This window comes from Cervus elaphus, chromosome X (genome assembly GCF_910594005.1).
Source record: "Cervus elaphus chromosome X, mCerEla1.1, whole genome shotgun sequence".
Lineage (NCBI taxonomy): Eukaryota > Metazoa > Chordata > Mammalia > Artiodactyla > Cervidae > Cervus > Cervus elaphus.
The window spans coordinates 82,166,772-82,186,593 of NC_057848.1; the positions used below are offsets into that span (position 1 = coordinate 82,166,772).

The window sequence follows — 19,822 nt, forward strand, 5'->3', positions numbered from 1 at the left end:
AGTAACACACAACACAGTTTCCTCATGTTCTGGCAACTTAGCTTGTGCCAATTGAGAGAAAATTGAATTAAGTGACACAAAGGACGCTTAAATCACATCCTATTGCATCTTTAGTTGAAGTGGTTTTTCATGATTAATTTTCTTAGCATTCATCACACTCCATTGTATTTTCCTTTTTCTTTGCCTGTATTCCCCACTAGATGATATAAGCTCTATGAACACAAGAATGGTGCCTGTTTTGTTTACTATTGAATCTCCATCTGCCTTGCACATAATTAGTGCTCAATGTCTACTCAATTTGACTTTCTAGCTTTCAAGCTGTGAGACTGGCCCTGGACAGGAGTTTGTGCTTATCTAGATATCTGTGAGAAATATCTTCAATAAATGTGCACTATGAGTTTGCAAAGAGAAAATTGTTTTGAAAGTGTGCTAAACAATATTTATAATATGGTCTTAATTAATTTTAAAGATGCAGTGCATGAAAAACACAAGAATATTACACACTCTGAATCTTGAGGTCCTATTCTCAAGTCTCTTCTCTTTCCAGGAATATCATGATTGCCATGGCTTCAGTAATCACCTGTATGTTCAGTTTAGTCCCTCATTTGTGTCCAACTCTTTGCGACTCCATAGACTGCAGCACACCAGGCCTCCCTGTCCATCACCAACTCCTGGAGTTTATTCAAACTCACGTCCATTGGTTCGGTGATGCCATCTAACCATCTCATCCTCTGTCATTCCCTTCTCCTCCCACCTTCAATCTTTCCCAGCATCAGGGTCTTTTCAAATGAGTCAGTTCTTCACATCAGGTGGCCAAATTATTGGAGTTTCCACTTCAGCATCAGTCCTTCCAGTGAATATTCAGGATTGATTTCCTTTAGGATGGACTGGTTGGATCTCCTTGCAGTCCAAGGGACTCTCAAAAGTCTTCTCCAACACCACAGTTCAAAAGCATCAATTCTTCAGCACTCAGCTTTCTTTATAGTCCAACTCTCACACCCATACATGACTACTAGAAAAACCATAGCTTTGACAAGATGGACCTTTGTTGACAAAGTAATGTCTCTGCTTTTTAATATGCTGTCTAGGTTGGTCATAACTTTTCTTCCAAGGAGTAGGAGTCTTTTAATTTCATGGCTGCAGTCACCATCTGCAGTGATTTTGGAGCCCCCAAAAATAAAGACTCTCACTGTTTCCCCATCTATTTGCCATGAAGTGATGGAACCAGATGCCATGATCTTAGTTTTCTGAATGTTGAACTTTAAGCCAACTTTTTCACTCTCCTCTTTCACTTTCATCAAGAGGCTCATTAGTTCTTCTTCACTTTCTGCCATAAGGGTGGTGTCATCTGCATATCTGAGGTTATTGACATTTCTCCCAGCAATCTTGATTCCAGCTTGTGCTTCATCCAGCCCAGCATTCTCTTGATGGACTCTGCATGGAAGTTAAATAAGCACGGTGACAATATACGGCCTTGACGTGGTCCTTTCCTGATTTGGAGCCAGTCTGTTGTTCCATGTCCAGTTCTAACTGTTGCTTCCTGACCTGAATACAGATTTCTCAAGAGGCAGGTCAGATGGTCTGGTATTCCCATCTCTTTCAGAATTTTCCACAGTTTGTGGTGATCCGCACAGTCAAAGGCTTTGGCATAATCAATAAAGCAGAAATAGATGTTTTTCTGGAACTCTCTTGCTTTTTTGATGATCCAGCAGATGTTGGCAATTTGATCTCTGGTTCCTCTGCCTTTTCTAAAACCAGCTTGAACATCTGGAAGTTCACGGTTCACATATTGTTGAAGCCTGGCTTGGAGAATTTTGAGCATTACTTTACTAGTGTGTGAGATGAGTGCAATTGTGTGGTAGTTTGAGCATCCTTTGGCATTGCCTTTCTTTGGGATTGGAATGGAAACTGACCTTTTCCAGTCCTGTGGCCACTGCTGAGTTTTCCAAATTTGTTGGCATATTGAGTGCAGCACTTTCACAGCATCATCTTTTAGGATTTGAAATAGCTCAACTGGAATTCCATCACCTCCACTAGCTTTGTTTGTAGTGATGCTTCCTAAGGCGCACTTGACTTCGCATTCCAGGATGTCTGGCTCTAGCTGAGTGTGAGTGATCACACCATCGTGATTATCTGGGTTGTGAAGATCTTTTTTGTATAGTTCTTCTGTGCATTCTTGCCATCTCTTGTTAGTATCTTCTGCTTTTGTTAGGTCCATACCATTTCTGACTCACAAATCTATATATCCAGAGTTCAAGATTAATTTATCTGATGCCTACAAATTGCATATCCCACAGATATTTCAAGTTAAGCAACTGAAATTGGAGCTGTCACCCCAATCCCACACTCAAACTGTTTTCCTTCCTGTGTTCCCTGGCTTGGTGGACACAACCACAATCTACCCAGTTGCACCCAGCAACCTAGTCATTACAGGCTTTTTCTTTCTCTCTCATCCAATATTGCTAGCTTATCTCAAAATCTCATCGATTATACTTCTTTACTATTTTTTTTAACAAATGTTAATATTTATCAGAACAGTACATACATGATAGCAAAGCAATTAGTACAGAGTTTATGATGAAAACAAGTCATTTCCCCTTCTGCTCTTCTCTAGGCTCAGGACCACTCTCTAGACTCCAGAAGTAACCTTTCTTCCCTTATCTGATGTTAGCTTCTTATGCAGTGTTTCTCAACCAGAGGTGATTGTGCTTCCAGGGTACACTTGAAAGTGTCTGCAGACATTTTTGGTTGTCAAAGCTGAGGACAGGGGTGCTACTGGCATCTTGTGGGTAGAGGCCAGGGATCATCCAGTGTAGAAGGCACTCCCCAGTCCAAAATGTTGATAGTGCCAAGACTGAGAACTCTTCTTGTGGTTATCGTCACAAACTCCAAAAATATACTTGTACCCTAATGACCTTCTGATATGAAAATAGCTCATTAATCTTAATGAGCTTAGTCTTAGCTCATTAGTCTTACAGCCCTTCCTTCCTTTCTCTTATTCCTGATGTTTATAGTGTTATTATTATTTTAGTTTAATCATACAGTCAATTGTTTATTGAACACAATTTTGTGTCAGGTACTACTCAAAGCATTTTGAATTCAGTTACAAGTAAGACAGAGATAAGCTTTATTAAGTCTGCTTTCTTATGGAGGAAATAGGCCATAAAATCAATTTAACTAAAGAAAGTAGCTAAATTTAAACTTTAAATTATATATATATGTGTGTGTATATATATACACATATATATATATAATATATATATACATATATATATATATATATAAACCTTTATTTTGCTTCATAAACTTTCACCAGGACTTGTTCACTTCTCACTTTATAAAATGAGGCTATTAGCTCTGCTGCCTTTTCTTCCGTCTTTTATCATCTTCTTCTACATCCCACATTCTGTCAGCTATATTCTATTGATTCATGCCTACTTAAAATTTCATTCCCACAAATTATATGTGAATCATTTTCTAAAACTATACAAAATAGTTTCACGTTAGGACTCTACTTCAGCTCAGCAATGAACAGCATTTATAAAGTCATAATCATCTAAATACTGTTCATGCATGTGTGCTAAGTCACTTCATTCATGTCCAACTCTTTGGAACCTTATGCCCTCCTCCAGGGGATCTTCCTGACCAGAATCAAACCTGTGTCTCTCACATCTCCTGCATTGCAAGTGAGTTCTTTACCACTAGCACCACCTGGGATATACTGTTCACAAAACATTAATGAAAGAAATTGAAGAGGATACAAGGAAATAGAAAGATATTTTGTGTTCTCGGATTGTAAGAATACTGTTAAAATGGCCAGACTACCCAAAGCAATCTATATATTTAATGCAATCCCTATCAAAATACCCCGGGCATTTTTCTCAGAACTAGAACTAGAACAAATTACCCTAAAATTCATATGAAACCACAAAAGACCCTGAATTGCCAAAGGAATCTTGGGGGAAGTAAAGGACAAAATTGGAGGTATCACCCTTCCAGACTTCAGACAATTCTACAAAGCTACAGGATCAAAACAGCATGATACTGGCAAAGATACATAAACAGATACATAAATTAATGGAACAGAATAAAGAGCCCAGAAAAAAACCCACAGACCTATGGTCAATTAATCTGTAACAAAAGGGGCAAGAATATACAATGGAGAAAAGACAGGCTCTTCAATCAGTGGTGCTGAGAAAATGGGACAGCTACATAAAAAACAATGAGATTAGAACATCCCTTCATATCACATATAAAAACAAACTCAAAATGGATTAAATACCTGAAACCATAAAATTCTTAGAAGAAAACATAGCCAGAACCTTCTTTGACATAAATCATAGCAATATATCTTTGGATCTGTTTTCTAAGGTAAAAGATATAAAACAAAAATAAATAAACGGGACCTCATTAAACTTAAAAGTTTTGCACAGCAAAGAAAACCATTGACAAAATGAAAAGACAACCTCCAGAATGAAAGAAAATATTTACAAATGATATGACCAACAAGGTTTAATATCCAAAGTATAAAAACAATTTATACAACTCAATATTAAAAAACCAAACGACTCAATCAAAAAATGAGCAGAAGACCTGAATAAACATTTTTTCCAATGAAACTATACATATCGCTAACAGGCACATGAAAAGATGCTCGATGTGGCTAGTTATTGCAGGAATGCAAGTCAAAATGAGGTACCACCTCACATCTGTCAGAATGGCTACCATCAAAAAGGCTACAAATAATAGATGTTGGAGAAGATGTGTAGAAAAGGAAACCCTTGTACACTGTTGGTGGGAATGTAAATTGGTACAGTCACTATGGCAAATAGTATGGCGGTTCCTAAAAAAATTAAAAATAGAACTATCATATGATCCAGCAATTCCTCTCCTGGGTATATATCTGGAAAAAATGAAAACACTAATTTGAAAAGATACATGTACCCCAATGTTCTTAGCACCAGAGCTTACAATAGCTAAGACAAAAAAGCAACCCAAGTATTCATTTGTCATTTGTCAACAGACAAATGGATAAAGAAGATGTGAGATTACTCACCCATTAACAAAGAATGAAATTCTTCCATTTGCAGCAACGTAGATAGATAATATTATGCTTAGTGAAATGTCAAAGAAAGATGAATACTGTATGATATCACTTATATGTGGAATCTAAAAAAAATCCAATATAGCAGAACAGTAACAGACTCACAGATATATTAGATAACAAACTACTGGTTACCAGAGGGGAGAGGGAAGAGGGGAGGGAAAAGTTAGGGATGTGGGATTAAGAGATACAAACAACTATGTATAAAATAGATAAGCAACAAGGATATATTGTACAGCAGTATTATATATGGAATTATAGCCATTATCTTATAATAACTTTTAACCTGTAAAATATTGAATCAGTATGCTGTGTACCTGAAACTAGTATCATGTTGTTAATCAACTATACTTCAATAAAAATGTATATACTCTTTATGATTTTCAATGTATAGAAAGCCTTATTGGGAGACTTGGTTGTTATAAAACATAATGTAAAAGTAAATTGGAACTTATGACAGAGATAGAGAAAGAGAAATAGAGAAACAGAGATATGGCTATGTAAAGCAGAAAACCTAGGAACATTCTCTCCATTAGAAGGGTAAGTTTCTCTTGCTTTCAAGACCCCATGAAGACACCCTTTCAATGATGATACCACCTGACTCCCTCAGGTGCCTTCACACATTCAAAGGTCTTTCTTGGGGTGTAGAAGGGTTGCCTTTATATCTATTTGATCACTTCAGACTGTTCTGGGAGCCATGTTGCCATGGTTCACTCATGTACAATCTTCTGGTGTGGTAGAACTAGGTGTACCTAACAAAACACTCCAAAACTCAGTAGCTTAGAACAACCATCTTATTTGCTCATTATTTTGCGTATCAGGAATTTGCACTGGTTGGTTCTTCTGCTAGTCTTGCCTGAGGTCATTTATGTAACTGGAGTCAGATCAGCTGGCAGATCAGTTGGGGGCTGATTTTCTTGTATAATAACTAAGGTTGGCAGATATAGCAAATAAAAATACAGGATGCCAGTTAAATTTGAACTCTAGATAAATAATTAATAATTGTTCTATTATAAGTATGCCCAATGCAATATTTGGGACATACTTATATTGAAAAAATCTTTTATGTTCATGTGGAATTCAGATTTAACTGGGAGTCCTGTATTTTACCTGGCAGCTCTTCCTAGGGTTCCTCAGTTGGAACAGTTCATGTCTGTTCTGCATGGACTCATCCTCTAGCAGACCAATCTGCTTAGCACATGGTGGTTTCAGAGCAGGAAGAGTGTAATGTCCACTGAAAATGCACTGTTCAAGCCTCTTTGTGGGTCATGTTTTCTAATGTTCGAACTGGCCAAAGCAAATCACATGTTCAGGCCCAGATTCAATGCAGGAGGGGATTACACAATGATATGACTTCCCTGGTGGCTCAGATAGTAAAGAGCCTGGCTTCAGTGAGGGAGACCCAGGTTTGATCCCTGGGTTGGGAAGATCCCCTGGAGAAGGAAATGGTAATCTACTCCAGTATTCTTGCCTGAAAAATCTCATGGATGGAGGAGCCTGGCAGGCTACAGCCCATGGGGTTGCAAAGAGTTGGACACAACTGAGCGACTTCACTTTCTTTTCTTCTATGGTAACAAGGAGGCATGGTTCATTGTAGCTATTATTGTAATATTTTCTCAGAGGTCATTCTAATTGTTACTTTTCCCCCTTATTTGCCTATATCACACACTCAATTGATTTTAACAAGTTCCTGTTTGTTCACCCACTATCCCAAATCCTCTGTCCGTTTACTCCACTTTGGTCTAGTCAACCAGGGCCTGCTGCTTAGCTGTCATCTTAAAACTCACCTTTATTGCATTCCCAAGTTGTGATCATGATTTCCTTGATTCCATATTTACCCTGGACTTGATTACTACCTTTTTACTTAGAGTGCAAGCTCAAGTAACTTCCTAAGAGAAGGTCCACAAGAGGCAAAATTTGAGTACTTTCAGTCCTGAAAACATCTTTATGGTCATCACATACCTATGTGATATGTAGGTATGTCTGTTTAGAAATAAAATACTAGAGAAAAGCTCATTTTCTAAGAATCTGAAGGCCTTTACACATTGAGATATCACATCCAGTGTTATGAATAACATGTCTGATGACAGCCTGCTTTGCAGATGACTTTATCCCCACCCTTGAGAAAGTTTGAGGTTACCTTTTAATCTTTATTATTCTAAAATATCTTGGGGATATGTCTACGTGAGGTTTTTAATTGTATTGAGCACAGAAAACAGCTTTCTTTTTAATTAAATTAAAATTAATTGCAAAGTAATTGTATTGAGCACAAAACACAGCTTTCTTTTTAATTAAAAAAGAAAAATACGGAGAAAAAATAATGAGGATCTATATATAAATCATCCATAATTAACAGGAAACATTAAGGCTCTGTTGTATTTGCTTATAAGTTATTTGTTAATAGATAATATTAAACTACAAAATTGTTAGGGTCACATTTTCCTCAGTCCCTTACCAAAGGCAAGTGGTATTATAAAATTGATGTGCATCTTTCAGTACCCATTTTTAATTTTGCTATAAATATATGTATCTAAAATAATATATACTATTGTTTTATAATCTTAAAATTATATAAATGGCATTATATTGTATCTTTCTACAAATTGCTTATTTCACTCAACTTCAGGTGCCTGAGATATCTAGACTGAGCTGTAGAGATTTAGTTCATCCATTTTTACTGCTTTATGAATTCAATTATATAGATAGATGACTTATTATATTATTCAAAAACCTACAACAAACATCAACCTTAGGGCTGAAATATCAGTCATTAAAATAGGAAACATGACAAGTATGCAGTTTATCATCAGTGCTGTTGCTCTGGAGGTCCTTGAAAGTGCAATGAGATAAGAAAAAGAAATGAGCTATAAATTATTGAATAAGGAGAGATAAAAATATCATAATTTGTAAACTATGTTTGTCTAGTTGAAAAGTCAGAAAGAAAAAAGAGGCAAAATAATAAATATAATATGAGAGTTCACCAAAGAAACCTGACTATAGAAACAATATTACATCAAGAGTTTTTATAAAAACCAGGAAAAATTATTTCCTATTATATTTACTTTTGATTAAAATATATATGTATATATGTACAAAATTCAAAAGCTACAAAAGACATAAAAACAAGTCTCTTATTGAATTTTTCCCATGCAAACACAACATATGCACAAAGAGGCCAAAAGTGTTTTGCCTTTACTTCTGTATGACTACACATTCTGAAAGATAATTTTTACTATATAAGAAAACAAAATCATAAATGATAGAATATATAAAAGGTTTATAATGGTACAAAAAACACAGTGTGCTTCAACATGTTTTCTCTCACAAAATAAGGCAGTTTTTACACACACATGCACACAAACACAAACCACTAGTAGGTTAACAAAGCAGCTTACTTTGAAAGCAAACTGTTGGTATTAGAAGGAAATACAGTCAATGTCTTCTAATAACCTTGGGCCGTCAAAGGCTGTCCTGAGTAAAAGAAAAATATAGAGTTCAACAGAAAAACACTGAAAGGCACAGAAATCATAAATTCCTGAATGACCAAATACATCACACAAAAGGAAAATCAAGGGACGTGTTGAAAGAAACCATGGTGATTTCAACATGTAACAATAGCCTTATTTCAAATGTGGACAATGACTACAGTGTAAATTGTAGAGCAAGTCTATATATAGAAAATAAACTTGCCTTCTCTTGCAAAATAAGGCAGTTTTGGTGAGGGAATAAACCAGTCCCATTTTGCTTGGCGCTAAAGCAGGCAGGCAGGGCAGGGGGTTCCTAAGTTTCCTGTGGACCAGAATGCATCCTGAGATGGTATCAGAGGATACCTGATACCTGCTCACAAGCACCAGCACACCCTCTCTGACAACACACACACCCCACTTGCCACGGACGACCCAGTAACCCAGAGGGTCCCTGAGTCAGTGAGGGGTTCCTGGGAGAAAGGGGTGTGCCCCAAGAGGAATTCCACAGCAGGAAGCCACAGAGGGGCTGCTCAGCTGGGGGCATGAGGTCGCAGAGGCACCAACTGTATCGTGAGAATGGAGTGATAAGTGCTGCTGTGTTGACAGGTTATCTGTTTGGAAAAGGAGTCAGTTTGGATGACAGCTCCCGCCTTGCACAAAAGGAAATTCCAGGTATATCCTTGAGACAAGCCTTGAAGTGGAAAGGTAAGAAAGAATTAGGAAACCACAGAGGAGACTCCTTTTGTAAAGGGGAAATGGGGAAGGCCATCCTAAGCCACACACAAAAGCAAGAAGCAATAAGGGAGAATGAGCCTTCTGGGGAAGAGGAGGGCCTGAGCAAAGTGAAGGGTGTGTGTGTGTGTGTGTGTGTGTGTGTGTGTGTGTGTGTGAGACAGAGTGAGGTGATGCATGTGGCATGAGGATCAGACAAGGGACTGGCCGATGCCCGGCAGGGCTGTGCTACAGTGCCCATCCCATCTTAGACCAAGTACTGCCCCAGGAGAGAGGCGGGGGCCAGTGCTCCACACCGCTGTCAGACTCTTAACCAAAAGTGCTGTGGTGGTCCAGCAGAGAGATTGACTTGGTGAGGGCTGTGCCTGTCCCCAGTGACACTTCAAAGAGAGGGCACTGTGGTTGGAACTGCCCCAAGCGTGGCACGAAGGGCCCCATGGGGATGCAGTCTGGGAGATGCAGGGGGTGTACCAGGCAGGAAGCTGGATGCCTGCAAGCCACCCAACCTGGGCTTATGTCAGGGAGGGGTGGGGTGGGAGGGGGTCATATAACAAAGTTCCCAGGACAGGAAGCAGGCTGGGAGGGTACTGGAAGTTGGTGTAAAAGTTCGTACCTACAGGCACAGATGTAGACAAGATAATGATGAAGAAGGGAAAGCAGGGCTCCTTCTGGAGCGGCCAGAAGACAGTGTGTGGAGGCACTTCCAGACTTACCCAAGACGCAGCTTTGGCTGGGGCAGTCCCATCAAGGCAGGCACCCCCCACAGAGTGTGATAAGCTCAAGCTTTGAGAACCCTGGCTAATGTTTGCCACAGGGAAACCCAGCAAGAAACTCGGTGGATTGTAGCAGACAGGTGGGGCTAAGTTTGTGCTGGGTGGTCCCAAGTTTGTGCTGGGTGGTCCCCTGCTGTCTCATTTTTGAATTAAGCATGGCAGGGGTGGCAGGCTCCTTAGTCTTTCCAGTGCTGAAAGCCTCTGACTGTGTTCCTCAGGCCCTGACTGCAGGCATGCCTCTCGCTCCAGGTCCCTCCACATCTGAAGGCAGAACCTACGGGGACCTGGGCTCCTGCCCTGGCACAGCAGCCGGCCAGGGGCAACTGAGGCCAGCCAGGGCCCAGAGCTTCCCCACACAGGGTGTGTTTCAGGGAGGGCAGTGCCAGCTCGTGGAGAGGGGTCGTGACTTGGGCCAAGACCCCACCATGGAGACACTTCAGGGCTGGCAGGCTGTCCTGTGAGAGAGGTGCTCAGGAGGTGGGCAGAGGCCTCCCAGGCCCTGCCTGAGATCGGAGTGAGTTGTGGCCTGAGAGGGCCTGGTGCCTGCCTCGGAGACGGTGGAGCACTGCCTGTGGCGGGACTCAAGCGGGGACTTGGCAGAGTGCAGAGGAGGAAGGAAGCACGTGGTCATTTGGGACGCCAAGCCGGGAGCAAGCAGAAACGCTGTGGTTAGGTTAGGGCAGAGATCACTGAGGCTGAGCAATAAGGTGTTGCTGAAGATGCCCCTGGCCAGCAGGCTCCACTGGACAAGTGGATGAGGGGCTACCTGAGGGCAGTCCTGCCTGGGAAAGAGACTGCCCCGCCCACCTGAGGCTGGCTCAGCTGGGCTCCCACAAAGGAAGGATCAGGGAAGTAGCTCTTAGAAAACAGGGCCCCAGAGCCAGCCAGCGGAGCCCCAGCCTGGTGAGCCTTGCTGGGGCTGTGGTGTCACAGCAACTGCAGTCACATGCTGGCCAGCAAGGCGCCAGGGCCCGGGACGGGGCAGAGTTCTGGCGGGCCCCCATGATCACTAGGCAGCCCAAACTGTGGGGGGGGGATGAGTACACGCAGGAGAGCGGCACCCCACCGGCACCCCCCTGCCCCAGTCTCCAGGAGAAGGGAGGGAAACACTGAAATAAAACTGCTCTGAACGGTCAAGGGCATTCAGAAGGCAGTACACTGGGACATCACTGATGACCAGGGCACAGTGTCCCGGAGCCACACCCCAGGGGGACCAGGAGAAGGCACTGGGCTCACAGGAAGCACCGCTCAAAGGAAGCTTCTTGTCCCCTACATGAGCCTGGCCTGTGAGGAGGAGGACCACTTCATGACACATCAAAACACCCAGGGAACCTGCTGACCCGGGGCTGAGGCTTGCCGGGAGGGGTCTGGAAATGTGGGCAGGGGTGGTGGAATGAGTTGCAGCTTTCAGTGTGCAGAGCCACATTCTTCCTTTCCTCCCAGGGGTGCCGGGAGCTTGCATGGACGGCAGGAACGTGTGTCCTTCTGGGTGGACCAGCCATGGCCATGCCACGCCCCTCAGCATCTGCCCTCCCACCCCCTCGGGGATCCGTGGACGTCTCCATTGTCTCCTTCCTGGATCCCACAGAAGTTACCCGGAGAGGGCAGAAAAGAGGTTCCCCAGAGGAAGCAAGGGCCAAGCCTTCTCGCTCAGCCAGGAATTTGGGCTTGGTCTCCCAAGGAAGGGAGGAGGCCTGCAAGTAGGTTGCACAGCTGCTTCTCAGGAGAGAGAACAACGCCAAGCAGGCCCTCAGCAAGTAGCAACTGTCACTGCTATAATTGTGCATTAAATGTCAGGGATGGGTGGCCCAGTGGGACGACAGGGACGCACAGACCAACCCAAGGGTACTGACCTTCCTCTCTAGGCCAGCAGGTGAGGAAAGACACCTTCATCGAGGGAAGGACTTCTCTGCATCAGGCACTGTGCTGCCTGCTTCAAGGTGTTGCCTCTTCTAGTCCTCCCAAGAGTCCTTCTTAATCCCACCCCTCATCCCCTTCCCTGCCCCAGCCCCTTCTGGAGGCTCCTCCTGAACCCTGCAGCCCATCTCTTCCCCAGCCTCCTGTGGGCACTGCTAAGTGGGCATCTGTCAGGAGCAAATGCCCCCAGTCAGTCAGCATGGATCATGTATTTTGGTCTTTCCCCTCACGCAGACTAGAGATTCAGAAACAAGTACCGTGTCTCATTTTTGCCAGTTAAAGCACACAGCTTTATTGATGATACATAAAAATGCAGACTTGGTGGACGAGGTTAAGTCAGTACAGCACATAGAAGAGGAGTGTACTTTTTTGCTCAATAAGTATCGTTCATAGGCTCGCGAAGAAAAGAGAGTAAATGGAAAGAATCCCATCTAAGCAGCAACTGATACGTTTTTGGCACAAGCCCCCATACGGGTCTGGTCTCCCCAACATGGTCCAGCTTAGACACAGAGACCACCACAGGCCAGGCATCCCCACCGAGGCTAGAACATGTTGTTCTTTAACCACAGCTGGCAGCTGAAAGGACCTCTTTACCACAGGAAGAAGGCTGCAAGGGAGCAATTTACAATGCACATTGCCTGCAGACTGAAAAACCAAGAGGTTACTCAAAGCTCTGCGGGGACCCCTGCTTGACCAGTACGAGTGTGGTCCTGGATTTAGCAAGTGCAACTTTCACCCAGAGGTGTGCTGATCCAGCTAAGGCTGGGTCTTCAATAGCACCCACTGCAGAGTCTTTGAGAACACAAGTGTGTGTTCACCCATTGACTGGGCTTTGTTTTGGAGTGGATCAGTCCCACCCTGTCCGAGGGGCCACTTAAGAGGCCAGGGTTTCTGAGAGAAGCTGTCTGTCTGTGTTCCTGATAAAGAGGGGCGGGAAGGGGCATAGCGCTTGGGCTCTCAGCAACTCCCCCGACAAGGCTGGCTTTTCAGACAAACCCGTCAGGGGTTTCACAACCTGCCCCTCAGCACATTCACTTCCCTCTGGTATCAAAGGAAACATCAAGCCTGAAACGGACTTGGCAAGCATGTTATTAATAACTGTCATGCTTATTAACAAATTTAATCCAGCCTGCTGCAGAAATGAGCTGCAGCAAAGTGACACAGTCTCCCGACACACTTGGCTGATGCACGTCTTCATCTGGCCCTGATTTTCAACACTGGCATTCAAGTTATCCGGGGCACACAAAGCCTTTCCCTCCTCAACAGCAGGGTCGGGAGTCGGGATTGTGTTTCCAGCAATGAAGAGGCTGGCCAAATGACTGTTGATATCACGGCTAAATGAAAAACTGGCATCCTTGGGCTCAGCTAACAACACTTTTCCCTGAATGAAAGGGCCCTTGGAGAAGCCAAGAGCACAACTGAAAGTTTTAAAGCTCTGAGCACTCCAAGTATTTTTGTGTTCATAAGGGAACGGGCGCTGTTTTACCAGGTATGTTCGACTGGCTTTGCCCCCACCTGAAGGTCTGTCCTCGGCACCACCGGGTGCTCCAGGTTCAGTCCAGTCCCCGTCCTCACTCCAGGGCCGTGCCATAGTTGTCAAATCAAACCAAATCTCACAGTCCTCGTCATCCAGTTCCTGCTCATCATCCCATTCCTCTTCCTCCTCCTCCAACTTCTCACTGTCATCTCTTCCTATGGTTAGTTTGTAAACGCAGTAGCAGGCACCAGCCCCAATCATCAGTCCTGCGGCCATCCAACCCACTTCCCGAGCCCGGCCCATGTTCAGGTCTGTTCAGCTGGGGGCAGGGAGGAGTGGTGGGGTGCGGTAGGACAGAACAGGAGAGGGTCTTGTTTCACTTGAAAGAAGAGGGTTCTTAAGGCCAGGGTGAGTGATGGTGGAGGGGAGTCAGCTTCAGCCTATTCCCGGCTCCTGAGGCTCTCCTGTGATGAATCTACGGGTGAAAAATTATATTAGGGCTTTTGGCAATACCTGGATTTTTGCCTCACGAGACAGACAGAGTGGAGTTTGAGTTCTGGCTGAGAGAGGCGGATTATTTGGCCACAAGTTCTTTGTTCTTTTCTGTCATCCTCTGTCTCCCTTCAGGACCCACCATTTCTCTCCCAGGGCCTACAGAGAAGGGCAGGAGTTGGGACTGGGCTATAATGGCCAGGAGGGTGACAGGTAGTCTCCTCCTCCACCACACCCCCAGCCCCAGAGACTTAGAGGCAGTCTCACCTACCAACCTCTACCAAAGCCAGTAAATTCCTTCTTCTCTTGTCTTCTGTGGTCAGTGGTCCTCCCACAGTGATTGATGGACAGTCTGGCAGAAGGACAGAGGGAACGACAGATAGCCGGCTTTGGAAAACTAAAGTGTAGTGGATGGATCAGCAATGAGAACACAGGGCCCTTTTCTGAATTTCCAGCCTTTGAGCTTAAAATATTTCTCACACCCTCCTGACTTTCCTAACACTGGTTTCCCCAGCCCTCCCCCCTTGTCGTCCGCCATTTCCCCAGCAAAGGCCGCCACACCCCTTTCCCTGAGCCGAAATGGGAGGGGGTATGGAGGAAGGGGCCTGGAGAGGGCGGCTCAGACCCCGCCCGCAGCGATCCCAGCCCCCCTCCCTCATCCCCACCGCCATCCCCACCCCGGGGCCAAGCTTCATCCCACCTTCACACCGACCTGCACGGTCCCAAGGCACTTTGGTCCTTCCGTCGCCGCGACTTTCCCTGGCGACCAACTGGCCAACAGATCTACAAACCTGCAGACAGACGGGGGGGGGGGGGGAACAGAGGGAACGGAGTGCTTGGTGGACGTAGCAGCACTCGGGACACGAGTGCCCTGATACTAGAACCTTTCTTTCCTCGGAGTCTCTGTACCAGCCATTCACTTCCCTCACCCGCCGCCCGAAGTCCGTCAATTCTTCCCACAAAAATGGGCATGAGGAGGGGGACGGCAGTATTTAGAAAGTAGGCGAGAAGGGGACACAGACCCCTGCCTGCCGGAACCTGGATCCGTGGCGCTCTTGGCCTTCTCCCAGCCCCATCTCCCTCCAAGCAAAGCCCACGCTCATACCGACCTGCAACGCCCGTGGCTACTTTCCTTCTTCCTTCACGCGCCTGCAGAGTGATATGGGGGGCTGGTACCCAGACGGAGGCGACTAGCAGTACTTCGGCTCTAGGCAGCTCTGGTCACGTGACGACCGCGTCACCAGTGAGCTCTGGCCCCCAATTTCCACTCCCACAAGCAGTGCGGCAGGCGCCAGCCTGCCCCGTACCTCCCCCCATCACAAGGGGCCTTGTCACTCTTTTCCTCTGTAACAATACCAGAAGCCAGAAGTGACCGTGGCTCTCTGGTGTTTGCATTTGGCTTTCTCTAATTACAGAAAAGGGCAACACTTTTCCTAGGTCTATCATTTACTTACACTTCTTTTGAGGGGAGTGTCTTACCGTTTCTTTGGCTCTGAAACTCCTGTCCCCTCTTTCTTCATTTCTACCCCTTCCCACATGCAGTCTCTGCACCAAAATTAAGCAGAGGGGCAGGGAAAAAAAGCCCAAGTAACAGGGAGATTTTTGTTACTATTTTTAATATATTTATATTCTATTTCTTCCATTCTTTCTTAATTGACTCAAGTTACTATTTTGTAGTCAGAAAATACAAATATGTGTGTGTGTGTATAAAACAAGATTTCCTAGTTAATATGAAGGCCTCATCAATTTAAGCTAATTTGTACATTGAAAATATTTTCTTCTGACTGCAGAGGAGATAGCAGCTTTCAAATAGCATATGACACTTTAAAAACATACCCTTACAAACAAAGCCAGTGTGCTTTCAATATGATTTATAAATTGATGGATAAAACGAATCTATAGTAAACTGGTCAGTGTTTTAATTGTTACCAGTTTAGAGAAGTGAACCACTATCCCTTTCTTCTTGACTGAACTGTTACTTGTTAGAGAAGACTGCTGGATGGCTTCCATTCTGGTTTTGAAGGACAGACTCTCTGCAGACCCCAAATTCCAATGAATCTTATGTCTTCAGATGAACTTTACAAATTAGTAACTTCACAGATTAGCTTGCTCTTCATTCAAAGCTCTTTATTTAAAATCTATTCTCAAGTTTCATGGTGTAATCCATAAATCATCCAGAAATTAGAGAATTCCTTGCTAGCCCATTGATGAAAATGATAGGTGGAATTTTCATTTGATCACGACACTGGTGAAAGACCTGCGGTATTTGTCATTTGTGCACTGTATGTCCCCTTAGCAGTGCCTGGTGTTGAGCCTTTTCCAGTGGAAATAATGGTGAGGGTCTGTGGGTGACTGTAAATTGCTGCAACAACCTGACAGCCCTTGAGATCCATGTCCTTTTTCCCTCACAAAAGGCACAGTTCATAGGACCCCAAGCAGTGTTGCCAGGAAAAAAAGGTCTTTTCACCCTCTCCCTTCTGTTACAATTTCATTGTACCATCTGTACAAGTCCCTCAGAATAATCCCAGAAGGTAGTGACAAAGTCTGCAGAACTTAGTTCCCAGACATCCAGCTGTCCCCGCTGGGGAGTCATGCTCTAAATATAAACCCTTCAGGCAGCCTCTTTCTTAGAACATTGTAATGTGACACTCCAGCAGGAAGCTCTCTGGGTGAGGGGCCCCTGTGTGGGGGAGGCCCTTTCAGGAGGTGAACCAGGAAGCCCAGAGTTCCTTGCTAGTGAAAAATTCACAAGTCAAGAACACGTCACAACTTTCTGGTTTTCCTTAAACATTTATAGTTCAAACACACCAACATTGCAACTCATCTCTCTAAACCCCTAACTCATTTGTTTTGCCATCATCTCCTTACACTGTTCTTTTTATCATCCTTTATTTTACTTCTCCAAGGGAAGTGATTTATATTTATGAAGCCTTACTAACAGAACTTGCAGATTTAACTATCATTCAACTTTTGGCTGCTAAGAACTTAAAATGTGGCTTTTATTTATTTTGAATATATACATTAGAAAGAACTGCAGAGCATGTAAAACTTAAGAAAGGCAGGTGTCATTGACATGGCTCTACAATAAGGAATCATTTCACAACTCTTACCTAGCCATGCTTCAGGGACAAAAGCTCCACTCTTACCTCTCCTCATTTGTTAAAAATATCTTTCCCCTTCAGTATATTTTTCAATTTTTCCAATGTATAGCCCCTGACCACCATTCTCCCAGGCTGTCAGATCTTTCCTGTTTGGATCCACTCCTTCTCTTAAACTTCCTAAACCCCATGGGAATGATAATCCTTTCAATTCTCTGTGTCATTTTGATCCACAATTCCTACCAAGGAACCTGGGGACTGACATTTAAAATCTATTTTCCCTCCATTATACACCCACCAACAAATATTTATTTAAGGGCATGCTATTTGCCTGACATACCATTTCAAAAGCAAAAAGGGAAAATCCTTGAGCAATCCCTCAGACAAGTCTTCAAAAGACTATGTGAGTCCACTGTCAAAAGGAACCTTTTGGCTCAAATCAGTTTATGGTCATATATGATGCATGATTTATAAAGTATTCAAAAACATAAAAGGATCAGCAGATGGTAACACTGATGGAATTTTAGAGGGTAAGAAAAATAAATGATAGAAAATTGTTATCTTTAAAAGCTGTATTACTTTTTGTATCATGTTGTTTTTGTGTTGCGTATTAGTTAATTTTGTTTGATTGCAAGCAACAGAAACCACATCTGTTTAACTTAGTGAGGGAATGTCAAAGACTAGCATCAGCTCTGAGGTGTCAAGGTAGGAAGAACTAACAGATGGTCTCTTCAGGATGCCATAAACTTCCACTGATGTTTGGTTTTCTATCTTTGTTCAGGTTTAAATTTCAGTAACAGTAAGTATTGAGTTGGTTTGTTTGGGGCACAATGCCCACCCTTTTGCTGTGGAAAATGACAGGGCATGTAAAATGTGAAATGCACTTCCTTTCTTTTCCTAGAGAGAACTGTAAACTGTTTCAGAGGTTATTGTTGATTTGCAGGAGCACTTTAACTATTTTGGATATACATCTTTTGTCCAGCTGTGACTGAGGTGCTGGGGGTATATTTGCCACAGCATGCTTTAGTTGTCACTGAATATTAGAGAGGTGCAGTTCTGAAATGGTGGTGCACAAGGCTGTCTTCTAGGCCAAAGCTACCTGACTTCCTTGACAGGATTCCACGCAGTCGCATCTACAGTACAAAGTATTGTGCTCACCCCTTCATGATCAATACCTGAATTTGTCTGGATAGTGAGAACAGATGCCTGTGTCAAGTAAAGACTCTCATTCAGAGAGACATATATAAATCTATATCTGAATGCCCAAACCCATGGATCTCTGCATTCCCTCCCTGTAAGAAGGCCACAGGGAAGCTAAGTCTCACAAGGAAATGACAACTGAAAAATTTATCCTGAGAAGTACAACCGTCAGGGGTACTAGAGGTTTCTGTTAGTTTTACCAGCCCCTTCTCTCCCCATTGGCAAGCTACTACTTGGGAAGCCACAACTTCAGAAGGTTGTGTGGTAAGCCTGCAATCACAGAGCAAGGGCATTGGTGCACTTTAAGAAGTGGCTTTCAGCTAAGAAAGTTGAAGTACACTTACATATCATGGGGATGGTTCTGCCAAAGAAAGCTAATTTTTCCACGCATCTTAGCCAAGACTCCCTCTCCTCCAGACAGTGCTTGGGTGGGAACTATCAATACTTTCCTCTCTTCTTTTCATATACTCCTGTTTGAATAAGCCCCTTCACTGCACATGATCTTTCTCTAAACACAGAATCATACAGTTATTTGCTTTCTGCTTACTAAATTTCAGTCATATCCTGTTCATCTTAACCTTACACAGTATTGTATATCAATTGTATCTCAATAAAAATGGAAGAAAAATACATTTTAGTCATATCCTAGTACTATTTTTCAGAAGTTACATTGATATGAATTTCTCTGGAATTTTGCCTGTTCCCAAATTTCCCAGTCTCTTGATTTACTCCCATATTGTCTGTGGATCTTAAAATTTTAATACTCAGATAACAACCTTATATCTTAACTATCAGGGCATATCATACTATAGACCCTGTGTTATGACACTGTTTTATTATTTTCCCCACTTTCTTAAAAGTGGGAACTTTCTTAAAAGTTCGCTCATTGCTGACAGGTGAGTTGTTGAATTCATCAATACAGTCAGTGAAAAGGTTTCACACTAATTGCTGTATGCTGAGTTCAGCCAATTTTGACTTGGTCTAACACCTCTAACACCTACTTCATTTAAAGATGCTGTTGTCCATTTGTATATTTTGTAATGTTCTTTGTATGTCACTCACTTTGTCAGTGTGCATGCCTCCTATCTGACAGACATCCATGACATACTTGTGATTACCACTCAACCTTTTCTGTGTAGCTGGCTTCTGAGGGCTCCTGTGCCTTGCCAACTGATGAAAGTGAAAATCTATAGCTCTCTTGTTTAGAAGACTGGCCTAGTCAGAAGATTTACGTATTCTCAGACACACTGATGAGCTTATTTAGGATTGTGTTATGTGCTAGGCCCCAGAAGACACTAAGATTGCTTTGAGTGAAGTGTGTAACACTCCCTACAAGTGAGAAAATGTGGGACTTTTGGAGGCCATCACCCAACATCACTCTCCCACTCTTTTTTTTAACCAAATGAAAATAGCTTTACAGCCATTTTTTTTCTCCTAAAAAGAATGCAGTCTGGGGGTGGGAAAGGGCAGAACTGAAAGAAGAAGAACAACAACAAAACAGTAAGTAAGGAAAAAAACTGCATTCACTCCAGGTCTCCTTTTCTGATGGCTTTTTCTTTTCG

General features: G+C 43.3%; 1 protein-coding gene across 14 annotated transcripts; it reads right to left on the reverse strand.

Annotated features, from left to right (window-relative positions):
* Positions 1–12,259: 12,259 nt before the first annotated feature.
* Positions 12,260–15,229, reverse strand: LOC122690166 (protein ARMCX6-like). 14 transcript variants are annotated; one of them, XM_043897184.1, is made up of 5 exons: positions 15,072–15,229; positions 14,675–14,753; positions 14,238–14,314; positions 14,105–14,121; positions 12,260–13,945 (listed from the first exon to the last, which is right to left on the reverse strand). In XM_043897184.1, exon 5 carries the CDS (start codon positions 13,771–13,773, stop codon positions 12,868–12,870), a length of 906 nt encoding a protein of 301 aa, XP_043753119.1. In that variant the 5' UTR covers positions 13,774–13,945; positions 14,105–14,121; positions 14,238–14,314; positions 14,675–14,753; positions 15,072–15,229; the 3' UTR covers positions 12,260–12,867. The 14 variants fall into 14 exon arrangements, with proteins under 14 accessions (XP_043753119.1, XP_043753117.1, XP_043753125.1 ...); XM_043897182.1 differs by having other exon boundaries at positions 14,230–14,314; XM_043897190.1 differs by having other exon boundaries at positions 14,230–14,314; positions 14,663–14,753.
* Between the last annotated feature and the right edge of the window lie 4,593 nt (positions 15,230–19,822).